Source organism: Bidens hawaiensis, unplaced genomic scaffold (assembly GCF_021521415.1).
Source record: "Bidens hawaiensis isolate Kalapana, Puna unplaced genomic scaffold, B.hawaiensis_p1.1 tig00003961_1, whole genome shotgun sequence".
Classification (NCBI taxonomy): Eukaryota; Viridiplantae; Streptophyta; class Magnoliopsida; order Asterales; family Asteraceae; genus Bidens; species Bidens hawaiensis.
The window spans coordinates 1,793,159-1,811,021 of NW_027491228.1; the positions used below are offsets into that span (position 1 = coordinate 1,793,159).

The following is a 17,863-nucleotide window of genomic DNA, read 5'->3' on the forward strand; positions in this document are numbered from 1 at the left end:
CGATCTTTGGCTCATTTAAGGTCTGCACATGAGCTCAAGCCAAGGTTAGAAAATATATCAAAATAATTAAAAATGTATATGAATTAATTAATAAATAATAAACGAGCCTTTCTCGAGCTTGAAAAAACGAATCACGAGCGGGGCTTGAGCTTTAGAAAAAGTGCTTGAAATGATCCGAGCGTGGGCTTGGCTATACTCGTTTACACCCCTAGTTAGATCTTAGAATTCGACTATGATTTCGTTTATTGTATGTTTGTATTTTGATTAGTGATTCGCTAGATCTAGCGGTGCAAATGAGCTGAGACGCTTGGGATCGGATCAATAAAAAGCTCGAAATGAGCCCGAGCTCAATAAAAGCTAGTTTTAGTTATTGAATTTGAGCTCTAGCATTGTATGGGAAGATCGTTTAGGCTCGTCAAACCTTAACAGGCCTAGTGTATTTATAAGTTTTAACTCTTTTGAACTTCTACGTTTTTATTTCACACTGCACAACCAAGCTCGAGCCAAGCTTTGACTCGTTTAAGATACTATGCACGAGCTCGAGTCAAGCTTAGGCCCGTGAAGGTTTTATGAAAATACACAAAAATAATTAAAAGTGTATGTAAATTAATTAATAAATAATAAACGAGCCGATCTGTGCCTAGCCAGAGCTTAAAAAAACGACTCACGAGCAGGGCTTGAGTTTTACACCCCTATTTAGATCTTAGAATTTGATTATGATTTGCCCTTTTTGGTTGAATACAAGTGAAGATCGAGCCTTTTGGATTTGAATTATCCAGCAGTCGGTCTGATTTTGAGTTTGATGCAGAATTTAATCCACTCTAGTTAAATGAACAAGCCAAGAAGTCAGCCAAGGCCTCCAAGGTCTTATGCTTTAGGAGGTATAATTTCACCTTCTTTCAATAATTCCATATTCTTATTATTATAAGATCTTTGCATATGCTTGGTGGTTTTACTAATTTTGCAGTTGATTTTGGTTTTTGTAATTATAGGCGTGGATCATGCAGAGCCGATTAAGAAAAAAGGATTTGTAAAAAAGGTTGTTTTTGCTTTAGGGCTTACCGCATTATGCATTTTTGTGCTCAAACAATCTCCTACTTTCAGGACTCCTAGCCCAGTAAGTAAATAAACCCTTTATCTGCTTTAAAATTATTCTTAATTTTCAATATTGTCACATTTTGAAGATTTAAATCCATTTTAACAGATGTGTTTAGATTGAATCAATCTATATTTTTCTTTGTGATGGAACTGTTTAATATGACTGATTGGTTGTTTCTGTGTCTATATTACCATTTTGTACTTAACATATAAGTCTTGCAATATGGCGGGTCACTGGGTCCGTTCAGGGCAAAACAGTTTTTTTTAATAAAAAAGTATAAATTTGGCTTCTTTTTTTTAGAATAAAAGGTATTTAAAATGGATTCTTTTTATAATTTTGTGATATATTTATATGTTTCTACTTTGAAGTTCTCTAGGTCGGAAGCAGGGGTTACTCATGTTTTAGTAACCGGAGGGGCCGGTTATATTGGTTCCCATGCTACACTGCGCCTTCTCAAAGACAATTATCGTGTAACTATAGTGGTATATCTCTGTGTTTTACTTTATGAATCATTCACTATATTCAACTACATTACAAACTAAATTTGTTTACTTATATTATAGGATAATCTCTCTCGTGGAAATATTGGCGCTGTCAAAGTTCTTCAAGAACTGTTCCCCAAGCCCGGGAGACTTCAATTCATTTATGCTGATCTGGGAGACGCAAAAGCCGTATCCTGTTAAACATAAATAATATATATATATATATATATCATCATCGTACAAAGTAATCCCACCAATAGCAAAGCTGGTAGGGTCTGAGGAGGGTAAGATGTAGACAGCCTTACCTCTACCCCGTAGGAATAGAGAGGCTGCTTCCGGTGAGACCCCCGGCTCGGTAGTAGTTCTGCATCAAGCCTTGGACATAATGCACATAACACTCAATCATCGGCACACTGGCCGATTGGTGCATGTACCCTTGTCTTTCGGCTATCAACGCCAACACATGATGCCTGATTAACCTTCCGCCACTTTTAACGTTATTTTCACGAGATTAGTAAAATAACGTCAAAATTAATGCACTGTCACTTTTGCCCACCCGAGGGTTCACACATATCTACATTATATGCGCGCACCGCAAGCAGGGCACACACACATATATATATATATATATTATTTTTTTGGTAATCATGAGAACCTGTTAGGGAACTAACACGACCCCACCAATACCGTGCTAAAATACAGTTTTTTTCTTTTTTTGTTTTTGTTTTTACTTTTTATGTTTGTTTCCTTAATAAAATACATTTCAGGTAAACAAAATATTTTCTGAAAATGCATTTGATGCGGTTATACATTTTGCAGCGGTTGCATATGTTGGAGAGAGTACCCTTGATCCCTTAAAGTAAGTAGCCTTTTTATGATTTTCTTAATAAATATACTTTAGCTTCCCAGAAGTATAATAAAGAGTAATATTAATAACAATAATAATAGTAGTATAATATAATCATATTGTTAATAATAGAAAATTATATATATACTAATAACAAAAATAAGCAACAGGGGCTAAACTGTAATTTCTGAAAGAGTAAACTAGTAAATGGTTATAGTGTAACTTTTAAAAGGTCACCATTGATGAAAGCAAACTAGGTGGTTAGTGACTAAAATCCGTAACTTTTAAATTTTAGGGATGATATCCAAGATTGGCCCAAACCACAGGGACCATCTGTGTAATTTACTTTTATTTTCACAAATATGCAGGTATTATCACAATATTACATCGAATACCCTTGTGGTGTTGGAAGCTATGGCAGCACATAATGTTAACACTTTGATATATTCAAGCACATGTGCTACGTATGGAGAGCCCGAGAAGATGCCAATTACTGAAGAAACTCCTCAGGTACCAAGGGCATCTATGTAATTTCACTTTTTTATATTATGTTGCCTTGCTTGATTTTTAATTTTTATGTTGTGTGTATAGAACCCGATTAATCCCTATGGTAAAGCCAAAAAAATGTCGGAAGACATCATTCTGGATTTCCATAAAAACTCGGACATGGCGGTCATGATTCTAAGGTTTGACCGTTTGACTTGTCACAAAATTTATTTAACATGATTTGATCATATTTATGTATCGGATGTTTAAAATGGTCTTTAATAAATTCCAGATACTTCAATGTGATTGGCTCAGACCCCGATGGAAGATTGGGTGAAGCACCAAGACCTGAATTGCGTGAACACGGAAGAATATCGGGTGCGTGCTTCGATGCGGCTCGTGGGATTACTAACGGGCTCAAGGTGACATGCTTTCTGACAGTTACTTATACTTGAAAATAGATAATATTTTGATGTTGATTATGTGATCTAGGTTCGAGGAACCGACTACAAAACCCCAGATGGAACTTGCATACGGGACTATATTGATGTTACTGATTTAGTTGATGCTCATGTAAAAGCACTTGAGAATGCAAAACCTGGGCATGTTGGAATATACAATGTTGGTACCGGGAAAGGTAGATATTTTATCTAACATTAGAGGTGTCTAGTCGGGCGAGTCAGGTGAGTCGGGTAAGAGGTCAAGATGGGCTCATGTCAAAACTGGTAATTGTTTTGTAGGTTCCGAATACTGACGGTTGGGTTGGCACATAATTTTTAGATAATTTTTGAATATGATTAGTAAATACAGAAATGACCATTATGCCCACACAAAAAATTAATATAATATATAATCAATAAAAATACTCATTTTTTCATAATCACCCATTTTTATAAAATTATAAATATATGAAATGACCATTATACCCTTGTTCTCCCTTCATTCCAAACTCTCAGATTCTAATGCAAGTTTCAAGGGAAGGCTATAAATGTGATAAATTTAATAATGAATATTTAATATTATGATTTTTTGTTAGGTAAATATGATGTTATACCAAGTTTTAAGGTGGATATTATATAATTATCCCGAAAATCCAAAATTATATTGTTTTAACAACGGGCCCGTTAAAAATGAAAATAAATCGAGTTGACACCCTTTATACATGTCATTTTTTGGTAATAATTTTTTTTTTATTTTGGTTCTAATAGGTAGATCAGTTAAAGAATTTGTGGAAGCTTGTAAGAAGGCTACAGGGGAGGCAATTAAAGTAGAGTATCTGCCACGCAGACCCGGTGACTATGCTGAGGTGTACAGTGACCCGTCAAAAATACTCCGTGAACTCAAGTGGTCCGCAAAGTATACTGATCTGGAAAATAGTTTGAAGGTTGCATGGAAATGGCAGAAGTCACACCGTGACGGCTATGGCCACACAAAAGCATTGTTTTAACTTCTAACACGGATTTGGCAGACGGTTTACTTGATTTTAAACTTGTTTCAGTATTAGGGATTATTATGAAAATAGGGGTTGTTGAGGTTTAGGGTTATTTCTTTTTTTTTTTTTCATATTGATCATATTGTTATTTATTACATGGGCCTGGAGTTGTGTACCCATACATACATTACATGTATCAGGAAACTGGATAGATCTCTGAAATAAGGAGTTGTCAGGTGTAGTGTAATCGGAAGGTATGGATTTATGATTTAAAGAGGCGTTTGGTTCACAGAATTCATTAAATTTTCATCGGAATTGGAATCGATAACATGTTTGGTTGGACAATTAAGGAAACTGGTGGTGAGATTTTAATCAAAGAAGCAAGGATATCCGTGCCAACTGGCAGGGCTTGCTCTTAAGGAGGGCAGGGTGGCCGACAGACCCTGGCCGACACCCCGCTAATACTTATCCGTGCCAAAAACATTAACTCTTAACAGATACTTAAAATCGTGTAACTTGAAGACAACCTCTTTAATTTATATTGACAAATGAGTTATGAGTATTAATCAAGTTGTAAACAGGCTAACTGGGTTGTATGCTGCAAAAAAATGAGTTAAATGGGTGGCGTGTCGACATGTTTAAGAACTTTTGAACAAACATCGATCACAAATATGGCCTTGAAAAGATGGCCTCTTTCATAAAAATATCAAAAGTGCATTCGAGGCGCATTAAGAACTTTTAAAAGTTGGTTATTCATCAAGAATCTTGTGTTTGCTTTGCTTATAACACGTGTTTGAGTCGGTTAAGTAGCAAACAAAAATATTGTGTTGAATCCTGGGGGAGAGATTGTGACAACACTTGGTCTACCAAACAAGTTTGTTGGTTGATTGGTAAACCAAGTGTGTGTTATGAGGAGATTTTTAATATGTGGAGTCGCTTATATAGGCGTGATATTAACAAAATTATCGTTTTCTAATCGATGTTGGATAGAATGTCGTGATAATGTTTATAATTGTCAAATCTATGAGTTTTGTAGTTGATTCAATGATTCATTGAGGACATGTTAATTTTATCATCATCATCATCATCATCGTACTCAGTATATCCCACCAATAGCAAAGCTATAGTAGGGTCTGAGGAGGGTAAGATGTAGACAGCCTTACATATTAATTTTATGCAAAACACAAATTGTTTTGATTTAAAGAAACAAAGTTTATTTTATAATATGAATGATGAACAAATAAAAAATAATGCTTTTGGAATGAATCAAATAAAATTATTATCGAAGATGTTTGTTCAAGGGTTGATGGGCGACGACCCAAGTAATAATCAACCCGCTAGAAGTATACAAGTCGGGAAAACCCGTTGGGTGTGAAATAAGCGAAACCATGGTTTCGGGTTTGCTATTGGACTTTAGAAGTTCAATGGCTTCTAAAAGTTCATTTATTTGTTAATCTTATGATATACAGGATGACATGCTTGCATGGTGGATAGAACTGGGTCATAAGAGTCACGTATGCAAGGATCTTAGATGGTTTGAGGAATTCAAATCAATTGAAGATGAATCTGTCCTTAGGATGAGAAATCTTAGGATGAGAAATGTAAAAGTTAGACTTGTGTTTACTTCTAGAAAACACTTGTTTTAGATTATGTGTTGTATGTTCCCGGTATTAGAAAGAATCTCTCGTCTGAGATTGCTTTAAATAATTATGGTTTTAAGCAGGTCATTGAGTCAGATAAGTTTATTTTATCTCGACATGGGATTTTATTGGATTTGGATATTTTTGTAATTGTATATTTAAATTTAATGTTAATGTCCCATTTGCTATTGAATGTGTTTATATGCCACCATCATCTCAAAGCAGAGTATATTATGTGCATATATTGTGACAGGCTAGGTTAACTCATGTGAATTATTTTCGAATGAAAGACATGTCTAAGATTAGAGGTGCACAAAAAACCCGAACCCGGAACCGGACTTGAAAAGATACCCGGAATCGGTTTCTGTTATACCCGGGTTTTTAATATCCGAAACCGTACCCGACCCTACCCGCAGGATACGGATAGGGTATGCATTTCAGTACCAAAACCCGTACTCGGAACCATACCTGATTTATACACGGTACTACCCGAAAACCGGAACCGGTTCCATACCCGAAACCGGGTTTTTCAAATACTTGAAATTACTCCAAAAATACCTTAAAAAAACTCGAAAATACCCCTAAAAATTGTAACCCCTTAAAAAAATCCAATCTGTACCCGGATAAAACCCAAAAATAGGGTTTTTCAAAACCCGGAAATAGGGTATTCAAATACCCGGTTCTATACCCGACCCGAACCCGATGCATAGGGTATGGTTTTTAGAGACAATACCTGGACCCAAACCCGACTCGGGTATTACCAATACCCGATCATACCCGAACCCGGGTATTTTAAAAACCCGATTTATGCACCTCTATCTAAGATGAGTTAAATATCGGTTTTTGATATGCATTAAAAGAAATGTCATACTTGTGAATTAACACTTGTAACACCATAAGTTACAAGAAAACCATTAGGTTTCTTATACACCATAAGCAGAATGGTGTGGCTACAAGGAAAAATGAATCTTGAAAGAAATGGTCAATTCCTTGTTAATTATTGTCTTCTAAGTTTGATATGAAGGATGGGGTGGGGGGGGGGGGGGTATGATGTTATCATAGGTATAATCATAAAAAAGAGTAACAATGGTATTGAAGAAATTCCATCAGTTTGATTGTTCTCTGGTTAGTTCTTCTATAAATCCTAATATCAAGCTTATGTCTAATCAAGCTGATTCTATTTCTCAGGTACGGTATTTAAAAGCCATTAGACACTTGATGCATGTTATGATTAGCACAAGGACTACATAGTTTATGCTGTGGGTAAGTTGAGTAGATATGCTAGTAATTAATAGTGCTCAACATTGATAAGCAGTAAACAGACTGCTTAAGTACCTAAAAGAAACCATAAACAGTACAAATTTTTAAAGAGTAGTAGCAAAAAGATAATCTTGCCTCTGTTTTCAACATAATATTGAAGTTAATATGTATGCCATAATGATAAGCACAAAGAAGACAGATCACCAAATTGAAGTTTCCCACCATTAAATTAACTGTACAAATTTCTGCAACTACAATGTTCCACAAATTATACCGAAAACCTAACCACATGTTTTATTGTATACATAATCATGTTAAAATATTGAAGATGTAAGTAAGAATCTATTTATTCCTTGTTACCGAATCGCTTAGCAATAATTGGACGAACATCTTGAGCATCAACCAGAGTTTCAAGAAACGGAAGTAATGAAATTAGTGCACAATCTAATGGATCATCGAACCAACTCTTGATAGGGATTCCATTATTGACTTGCAGCCGGAACACCTGCAATCAAGACGAGTGTATGGGACTCTGAAAACACTTCTACAAAAATACTTAGTTTGTATTATTAATTTTTAAACTGCATCGCTAACCATGCTAGCGGCTTTTTTCAAAACACTTAGTTTGCATTATTAATTTTTAAATTAATAAAAATGAATATAACATGTGTTGATATATAACTGCATATTCTAAAAATGGAAAAATATAAGTAAAATGTTAGACGGCTGGTTTGACAGACCGTTATACTGCTAAATTATCAAAACCGTTAAACAGCTGACTTTCTTCGGATTGGGCGGTTTGATCTCTCATTTTTAACATGGCATGAAACTAACAAGAAATTCACAGGTTTGGACCTGATAGCCCGTTTAGCTAACGCTCGTGTTCGTGTCAACCTGTCTAGTTTGTGGGTTGACCCGTTTAACCCATAAACCCATTAATTTTCAGTTTATTATTTTTAATGTGTTTTATGCCATAAATCAAATTGATTTAAGTATTTAATGCGAATATTTAAAACTTAAAAAGAGAAATTGGCATAAGATTTTATAATTAAAATATAACTTGTATATACAATTATATTTTTTTGTTCTAAAATTGTAATTTTATATTATTATATTATAACTTAAAAATTTGGGTTAAACGGGCCGTATTCATGTCAACCCGCGAATAATCTTGTTGTGTTCAGATACACATGCCTGACACAATTTTCAGGTTTGTGTTGGGTTGGGGCCCACCCACGAACACGAACTGTTTAGCAACCCTTGTCTCAATGGTTTATGAACACCACAATTATAATCAAGTTCTACCTGCGGCGAGTTGTCGATTAAGACAACTTTGGCAAGATCAACGCCTAAAATGGTTAAATCTTTGGTATAACTGCCATCTGTGAAGATACACGACTCTCTGTAAGCTCGACGAGAGATGATCTTTCCATTAGGGTCGAGTATATCGAGAAGTTTCTTGGCATAAATGCTTTGACTTGCTGTGAAGATGACAATGTGAAACATTTCTGATACTTTCTCCAAGAATGTTCTTAAATAAGGCCTTTGCTTCACATACACAGTATGCTCCTTAAGATTAGATACTACTGAAAATGTGAAGTCTGCGTCATCGCAATGTTCCAATGAAGAATGCACCAGTGTTTCTGTACATCAAAGTAACAATTTTTAGAGGATGAAATGGTTTTTTATAAAGGAAGTAATTTTGTTTAGAAGGTTAACATTAGTATAAAAAAAAGCAAGAATTTCATACCATCTAAATCAAATTAACAACTTTTAAGGGATGAAATTTATTTGTTAATATAAAAAGCCTGAATATCATCATACCATCTAAATCAAACTAACAACTTTTATATGATAAAAAATATTTTTTAAAGATTAAAAATCAATATAAAAAGCTGAATATCATCATACCATATAAATCAAATAAACATTTTTTAAAGGATGGAATTATTTTCTTAAAAGATTAAATCAATGAAAAAGCAAGAATTTCATATCTAAATCAAATTAACACATTTTAAAGGATGAAATTATTTTTTGAAAAATTAAAACCAATATAAATAGCATGAATATCATACCATCTAAATCAAATTAACAATTTCTAGAAAATGAAATGATTTTTTAAAAGATGAAAATCAATATAAAAAGCAAGTTAACAATTTTTAAAAGAATGGAATTATTCTTTTAAGACTAAAATCAATATAAAAAGCAGGAATACCATACCATCTAAATCAAATTAACAATTTTTAAAGGATGAAAATTAATTTTTAAGACATTAACATCAACATAAAAAGTAAGAATATCATACCATCTAAATCAAGTGCAAGGGTTACAGATTTTGTTTTGGTGGGAATCTCTGAAAGATCCCGTAGATTCCGGATAAACATCTGTGTATCCAAAAAGTCAGCCGGATCCCAATCCGGATACGAATTAGCATCAGAATCTTGACTGCATGGTTTCAGTTGATGGATTGCAACATATATGTTTGAATCTTCTGATAAGATTACCGGTTCAGAATAAACACCACCGTCTTCGTAGCGAGTTTTTGTCTCGATGTTATCTTCTAGAAACGGAAGTAGCATAGATTCATCACCAAGAAACCTGCTTGATTCATCACACTCGTAATCGAGTAAACATGAGGTGGAAACAATCATGTCTGGGATGAACGGTTCTGAATATTCACACGAATCTCGTATGGTATCATCAAGATCATTTTCCCTCCATTTGTTACCTCCATAATCATATAGATTCGGTTCAATGTCAATCGAATCCAAAATAGGCGAAAAGATTGTTTCTATTGTTGAGGAGCAAGTTTCTGTATGATCCTGCTATCAAATTATCAACTAAAAGTTAGAATCACCATAACATTATTTTGTAATTTGTATACAGCAGTTTTAACTTTTAAGTAAACTATTTACCGCGCTTGTAGGTGATATACGCTTTTCGTCATCTACCATTTGACAACAGTTGGTTCTTTCATCTGCTTTATTGACAACAAAATGAGATCAAAAAAGAAAATTTATCATAAAGATTGTATTTTTATATAAAATTTAGAAACTTTACCATCCTTTGGAATGCACGTGTCGAGTTCTGCTTCATGCTTCAAATTTCTCGTGTGAGAAAACGAGTTCTTGGATATCTTGCTTGATTTTTGACAGATGTGGAGACCGTTACTTTCTTTCAGAACGTCTCCCATTGACTTTGTTTTCATCTTAAATGATGGCATTTGATTTGTGTTTATTATGTCTATCACAGTCTTCTTCACCCAAGAACATTAATGAGTAAATACAATCCGCGGTTGAGTGAAGATTTGTAGACCGATCCAACGGCCTGCAAATTACCAAACTTTGCATAAGAACGTGTATAAATTGAATCGTATCTACAAATTCTAATTAACAATCATAACTATATATAAAAATCAATTTCAAATTCTATAAAATCAGTTTCAAATTGCATAAAATCAAACTCCGATTGCATGCATTTAATCTCAAATTCAATAAAATTAGACTCAATTTTTTTTTTTTTTGCATATAATCTTGGTATTTCTCATTAAAATCAAAACAATTACAATAAAATCAGCCTCAAATTGCACCAAATCAAACTCAAATTCTATAAAATCAAACTCAAAATTGTATAAAATCAATTTCAAATTCTATAAAATGAAACTCAAAACTGCATAACATCAAACTCAAATTTAATAAAATCAATCTCAAACTCTAGAAAATTAAACTCAAATTCTATAAAATCAAACTCAATTCTATAAACTAATTCAAATTGTATAAAATCAATCTCAAATTCTATAAACTCAATCTCAAAATTGAATAAAATCAATCTCAAATTTCTATAAAACCAATCTTAAACTATACAAAACCAATCAAACCTACTAAAAAACAGCTTAAACCGAAAAAACCATCCATTTCCAGATGCAGATCTAACATATTCAAATCCACACAAACTACTCAAAACCACTAGCAAATATCACTATCGGATACACCCGCGCGTATATACCTTCCGTACATCCGAATCAAGAACCCACATCTCAATTACCACCAACCCAATCCCAATATCAAGAAACCACCATTCCAACTCAAATTCAACACACCCGAAACCGATGGATTACAATTACACAATAACAATCAAAACCCACCAATTAATTCACGAAATTAAGCAAACCCATTTCGTAAAAACGTTAACTAAGCTGAATTGCTAGCAATTGAGTTGAAATTGATGCATAATTGACAAACTAGTATTTAAATTGATAAAATATATGGAATTGGTTAGTGATTAAGTGATGGTGGGTGAGTGAATTTGAGTGTTTAAGATCAACCAAGTGATGAATTTGAAGATTATAATTGTTATTTAATTAATTACCTGATTATGAATCTGACCCTGTTTGACACGCTTTGATTCCCACTTTCTATCTCTCTGTTTCTGTATTTATATAAATGGAATTGATTTGCATTTGGGTGCCATTTGTTTGGGTGAGTGTGATTTATAGTCCTTGTATAATTAGAGAAATGTCTTTAAACGTTTATTGCGACAGAGGTAAGTTATAATTCAAGAATTCATGTTCGACTGTTTGTGTTTGGAGTAACAGGATAAAGGTAAATGGGCTTAAAGAAAATTCGGCTTAGAAGGAGCGCAACTTTTTATTTGACTCCCTCAGTCTGATTCGCTAAATTTCGTGATTTTGATTGATTATGTGTTGATTATAAAAATGCGTGAAATGTGGACTTAATTAATCCACGTGTTTAATTAGTAGTTTAGTTTTATTTGTGTTATGTTGATTTTAATGTTCGATGATATCACATTTCTTGACAAACTAAGATTTTCTTGGAAAGCATGTGTTTAATGTAATTTTTTCTATTCACTATTCAGAACTATATTAATTTTTTTCTCAATTAGTGCATTCTTTCTCTTATGATCAGGCTTTCGTTGTATTCAACAGATAATTTTTTTTCTCAATTAGTGCATTCTTTCTCTTATGATTATGCTTTCGTTGTATTCAACAGATATTTGCAACTTTTTATGGAGGAAAGTTACTCTTGAGTTAAATTTTGTGTCGGTATTGGTTTAGCTCTTGAATAATATAGTCAAGTTTTATTTCTTACATCAACTTTGTATCATATTTATAAATTCGGCTAAGGCATTAAAACCTTTAGTTAAAGCACAGTTTGTCAAGTGAGATGCGTACTTGAGCAAGTGGTCAAGAAAAACGTGTTAGAAAATTACTCAACTTAAAAGAAGCACAAATCTTGCTTTGTATGGAGTTATGGGTCCCTTGGTAATGAATGAAAAAATCTCATCGTGTCGTATTCATCATATTGAGCCCAGATTCTGACACTAACAATTTTTCTCAAAATGAGTAATTTTTATTCATTTCATTTTTATTGTAGAGACATAGGAATCTTTGAATTTATTAACTAAGAATCTGTTTATGCACTTTGTTTTGGTGTCTATCAAATTATATTGTTGTGACTTTTCTTGTAAAATTGATGTATTAATGTATTATAATAGTTGAAGATATCCAATCAATATTATGTTGCTTTTTTTTGTAATAAGAGTACCTTACCTAGTATCTATCTTTTTACAACAATGTTAAATAAGTTAGGTTTCTTTTGCTTAGAAAAAACATATAATTTTTTAATAATAATAATAATAATCCAGGATACATTAGCTAATCCTACTTGGTTAAGGTTTATCTTTTCCTTTTTTTCCTGAAGAACAAAAGCTTAGGTAGTTGTTTTTAAGGTTGAGTTAAGTACAGGGGTTGGTTGGTAAAGTATATACATAAGTCCAGCTCAAGACTGACTGGACAGGGTTATCATAGGCATGGTGGTCTGGTGGACTATCTAGATTGACTCAACTAAGGCTGAGGGGTGTGGGGGGTGCGAGAGGGGGCGTGAGTGGGGGCGCGAGCCAATAATATTGTGACGTGTGGCAGAGAGAGAAACTTGATAAGATGGGTGTTGGTAGTGGTGATAGCGCCCCGGGCCATGGTGTGGAGGGGCGCGAGAGGGGGCGCGAGCGGTTTATTTTTTTATTTTTTTATAAATGTATTAAAAAAACGTATTATTAAAAAAACAAGAAATTATTTAAAAAAACACACATTAATTAAAAAAACACATTAATATATAAAAAAAAATTAAAGTACTAAAGAAAAACATTATTCTTATTTTTCGGCTTCGTCTTCTTCGATCAACCTCTTCCGGATACGTTCCTTTTGTTTTTCCATCAGCATTTGGTCGACCGGATTTAGGTGGCTGAAGTCTCTTGCAAGGAAGTCCAAATCTCTCATTCTTTTTTTTTCCTTTTTGTCAATAGAGACCACCTCCATGGTTTTGTTGAATTTATTGAGGGATTCAACAAGATCGTTGATGTTTACGGCTTCCCCCTCAGCCGGTTTTTTCCCCCTGGCGTCCCTTCCCAATGGCCGCCTCCTCGGCGGTGAAGACGTTTCCTCCCCCGCAACGTTTAGGTCGAATCCAACCCGGCAATCCGACCCGGCGGAAGTGCTGTACGCTCCAGACGAACTAGTTTTAGTCCGTTTCGGCCCTACTTCCGCATCAAGGTCCGGCGCCACCAGCTCAACCCACTTGGAACACCTTCTCAACCTCTCCCACACCTTTACACCGTCCCACGTCTTCACCGTCCCATACCTCCGCAGGCACTCCTGCCTCCACTCTTCGACAGTGAAATTATAGACCGCCAAATCGTCACTGCCACTTGGTCTCATACGACCGGCGTTCCTGTTGAACAGATTAGTAAACAAGCCGACAAATTTTCTGATTTCGGTCCACCGACCCGAAATCATATCGGGGTTCCGCTCTGTACTCCCAACGAGCGAATAGAACGTCTCCCTAACCTTTGTCCAAAAGACCTTGCTCTTTTGGTAGTCGGCTGCAAAATGCATAAATAAATTTGTAAGTCATTTAACTTTTTTATTTAACTTTTTTTTAAAATCATTTTTAAAAACGTTAAAACAATTACCGCAACGCCGATCCTCAGAAATGGCTATCCAAGCCCGACACAGGGCTTCCTTCTCATCCGATGACCACGGAGTGATTTTCCGTTTCGCCCTTCCGGTCGAAGCCGAACCCGACCCGTCCGTTGCAACTTGTTTTTTCCGGTGGACGCGTCTTCTTTGTCCCGCAGCTTCACCTTCTGGTTCTGGTTCTTGTGTCTCCGGAACTACAAAGTTAGGAGACGGTTGTATGTTGGATGGTTGAAAGCCGGATGGTTGTTGCGACCCCGAATAAAACATCGGTTGGTCCGGTGCCGACCATAAATCGTCGTAACTGTAATCTGATTCTAGGTTTGGGTACCAATTTCCAGCCATGTTTTTAAAAAAAGGTTTGGAAGATGGGGTGATTTTGGGTTTTGGGTGTGGTATGTGATATTGGTATGTGATATTGGTGTTTGTTTGGGTTTGATATAGGTTGAAAATCGAGTTTGATTTTGTGTTCCGGATGGTATGTTAATATATAGGGTTTGAAAATTTTTTTTTTTATTAACAAAACCCACCCAACGGCTCTTTTTCACGCATCCCAAGCCACATTCACGCCCCCCCCAGCCGCTAGCCCACCCGCGCCTGCCTCTTTTTCCGCGCTCGCGCCCCTCTCGCGCCCCTATAGCGCCTCGGTGGTGTGGTCCTCGCGCCCCGGGGCGCGACCGCCTCGCCACTTGCGCCCTTTCTCGCGCTCCGCACCCCTCAGCCTAACGGCTCAGATGATAAGTCTCTTGGAGTTCTTTCTACCAATAGGGTCTTCACACGTGGGCTCACACGCCCACAAGTGGTCGTTACAAAGTCAAATAATTTATCCCTTAAAAGGTATAATAATTTAACTATTGATTTAAATAATAACTGAATAATATTCTCTTGTAAATGAAACGTCAAACTTGATATAGTTTTGAGATAATAATCGGTACAAATATATTTACATAACCGTAATTTTATAAGAAAAACTACAATTTTCAAATGGAAGATTTACTTTAATTTATAAACCCTTATGTATCTTTTATTTTATTTACTTACAAAATTTGACTCAAAAGTTAATAGTTTTAAGTTACAGCATGAACATGGTTGACTCACAAACTCGTCGGTTGACTCGAACTTAATCCGTTTAGCAAATCATTTTTGTGGGTTTGACCCGAAAGTTACTCTACGCTTTTAGACTAAACAAACTTCGCAAATTTCATGATAGGTTTGTGTAATGTCGAATTTACATGTAAACCATTTTTCTCCCATTATTAGTTCACCAACCATCAACCCCATCAAATCTCAACGCAACACAAGTTACAGCCTCACTGCCCCACAAAATTGTTTCAAGTCATCCATTTCCCTCTTAACAATAGAGGAGTTTAGTTTCTCCTAGCCACGTGACGTCGAAATAAATCAAATAATGACAATGTTAATTCAACCAAAGCTCGAAGGGTTGAACCCGTATGGTGTCATAAATGACAGATTTTTAATTTTGTAAATAATTAAATTCCCGTCACATCCAACTAACTTATGTAACGTTTAGTAGAAGGAAATAAGAGGTGGATTGGAATGAGTCAATCCAAAGGATAAAAGGAATGAAAAAAACCATGTTTGGTTAGTAATGAAATGAAACATTTCATAATGAATAAAATTCCTTCCAAATATAGGATTTTCATATTATCAATATTATTAAAATTATTTGACGAGTCAACGCTTCATAACACGCATGTGTGATTCAACATTTTTATGATTATTTTCATTCGCTTTAGTGGTCTTGTTGAAGCACGCAAGTCTTAAAAATGAGTTAATACGAATATTCATATTATTAATATTATTTATTATTATTCCTAGTAGTAGATGTAATAATAATAATAATAATAATAATAATAAAGGGATTATCATTCCATTCTTATATGGTAACCAAACAATACAATGAAATGGTAATGGTTCATTTCATTCATTTCTTCATTCCATTCCCATGGCCATTCTATTCTCTCATCCATTACATTACGTCATGCCAAACATACCCTTAGTTTTGTTAAGTAATTAATTACTGGGTTGTAATTTTCTTTATAACTTTTATTTTAGGGTGGTGGGAGTGATGGTCGGGACAGGTTTGGTGCCACGTGGGAACACCGTTCAATCTCTTCCGGTGCCGATGAGAAACATGCCGAGACGGCATGTGCTTGCCGCCTTCCTTCCCGAGTGCCAACACTCATGTGACCATTCAACAGTCACATTAACAAAAAAAAACAAAAAAGAAAAAAAACAATTTTATTTTATATATATGTGAATCATTTAGCCACTTTAATCACAAATCATTCAACATTCTCTTTCACACAACAACATTTCTATTGAAACAAAAAATATAGATCCCCGACAAGTTAAAGGTTTAAAGAAATCGAGTCGGTAGTACTTGTAACGTTCATTGTCTAAAGAAATCGAGAGTCGGTAGTACTTGTAACGTTCAACCAACTCAACATCTGGGTCAAATGTCATCGGAGTGAGGATACGTTCACCCAAAAGCAACTCCACCGAACCAAACTCCAGGGTGTGTCTACCTTTTTCAAAACTCTATTGTCGACCCGTACACCAAAATTATCAACTCCATCTCTAACAACAAAAACAACCAATTCCAACAAAAAAAAATTTCAACAATACCACCACCAAGAGTCAGAGGAAGAATCCAACCAAAACGAACACAATCAAAATGAGAAAGATGCAGTAAACCTAGACGAAGAATACAACGAGTCATCGGACCCGGTCCCACAAAAGCAAATGCGCCGAAAGTAGCTGAGGGCGTGGAACGAGCTAAAGAATTGTCGTTAACAAGGGTTTGGATCTTCGTATCGGAGGATGAGAGTAGGGATGAGATTTTTTTCCTGAATACACGTACCCTTTCAGTACCCGTACTCGTACCCACACCTGTACCTGTATGTGTCTATTGGGTACAGGTAGCCAAATTTACTGATTTTAGTTACAGGTATTTTCGGGTACAGGTACGGGTATAAGTACGGGTACCAGTACCCGTTTAGAATATGTAGGGGCTTTTATTAGGTTTCCAACACTCACGGCTTAACTTTCAAGTAGGATTTTCAAAACCTAATATATATCAGTTGAATCAGTTCCTTCTCGATCTATATGTGTGTATTTATATATTGTGTATTCATAATATTTTTATTTCAAGTATGTGTAATTGTGTATATCATTAAATAATATGTATTAATTTTCTATCTTGTTTTTTTATAGAAATTGAGGAAGCAATAAACAAAGAAAATAGAAAGGGGAAATGGAAAGATAACTATCGAAGATTAAATGAATGCTAACTTTCTTTGCATAAGTTAATTTTGTTTTAAACATTTTGATAAAAAAAATTGGGAAGACTTTGTATGTTTTGGAATTCATTAGTTGATTATGAATGGATTTGATATTATGGTTTATTTCATTTTTAGTTTTAGTTTTATGTTTTGGTTTTGGTATTATAGATTAGATAATGGTTTGTCGGTATTGTACCGTACGATTCCAAGTATAGTGGAGATTTTTTTAAAAAAAGAACACAGTGGCACCAAAGCAAGTACCGTACCCCAAAGTACCTATACCCATACCGGTACCCGCGCCATAAAATTGGGTACGAGTAC

The 17,863-nt window shown here is 34.9% G+C and overlaps 2 protein-coding genes across 2 annotated transcripts; one reads left to right on the top strand and one right to left on the bottom strand.

Annotated features, from left to right (window-relative positions):
• The first annotated feature begins 810 nt into the window (after window positions 1–810).
• On the top strand, window positions 811–4,382 carry LOC143624745 (putative UDP-arabinose 4-epimerase 2). Its single transcript, XM_077095297.1, has 10 exons — window positions 811–881; window positions 993–1,117; window positions 1,468–1,581; window positions 1,663–1,770; window positions 2,349–2,440; window positions 2,797–2,938; window positions 3,020–3,114; window positions 3,207–3,336; window positions 3,407–3,551; window positions 4,123–4,382. The coding sequence occupies exons 1-10, from the start codon at window positions 830–832 to the stop codon at window positions 4,359–4,361; spliced, it is 1,242 nt and encodes a 413-aa protein (XP_076951412.1). The 5' UTR covers window positions 811–829; the 3' UTR covers window positions 4,362–4,382.
• A 3,069-nt stretch (window positions 4,383–7,451) lies between these two features.
• Window positions 7,452–10,580, bottom strand: LOC143624746 (uncharacterized). The gene is made up of 5 exons (XM_077095298.1): window positions 10,307–10,580; window positions 10,162–10,223; window positions 9,552–10,071; window positions 8,552–8,889; window positions 7,452–7,751 (listed from the first exon to the last, which is right to left on the bottom strand). Exons 1-5 carry the CDS (start codon window positions 10,467–10,469, stop codon window positions 7,593–7,595), a joined length of 1,242 nt encoding a protein of 413 aa, XP_076951413.1. The 5' UTR covers window positions 10,470–10,580; the 3' UTR covers window positions 7,452–7,592.
• Window positions 10,581–17,863: the final 7,283 nt, after the last annotated feature.

What these genes read in the sequence shown, in the direction of transcription:
- LOC143624745 (XM_077095297.1), top strand. Translation starts at nt 830, where the DNA reads ATGAACAAGCCAAGAAGTCAGCCAAGGCCTCCAAGGTCTTATGCTTTA. An exon ending in TTACTGAAGAAACTCCTCAG is followed by an intron (nt 2,939 to 3,019) that starts GTACCAAGGGCA and finishes TTGTGTGTATAG; the next exon opens with AACCCGATTAATCCCTATGG. An exon ending in ATGGCGGTCATGATTCTAAG is followed by an intron (nt 3,115 to 3,206) that starts GTTTGACCGTTT and finishes AATAAATTCCAG; the next exon opens with ATACTTCAATGTGATTGGCT.
- LOC143624746 (XM_077095298.1), bottom strand. Translation starts at nt 10,469, where the DNA reads ATGCCATCATTTAAGATGAAAACAAAGTCAATGGGAGACGTTCTGAAA. An exon ending in CACGTGCATTCCAAAGGATG is followed by an intron (nt 10,224 to 10,306) that starts GTAAAGTTTCTA and finishes TCAATAAAGCAG; the next exon opens with ATGAAAGAACCAACTGTTGT. An exon ending in TAATCGACAACTCGCCGCAG is followed by an intron (nt 7,752 to 8,551) that starts GTAGAACTTGAT and finishes TCTTGATTGCAG; the next exon opens with GTGTTCCGGCTGCAAGTCAA.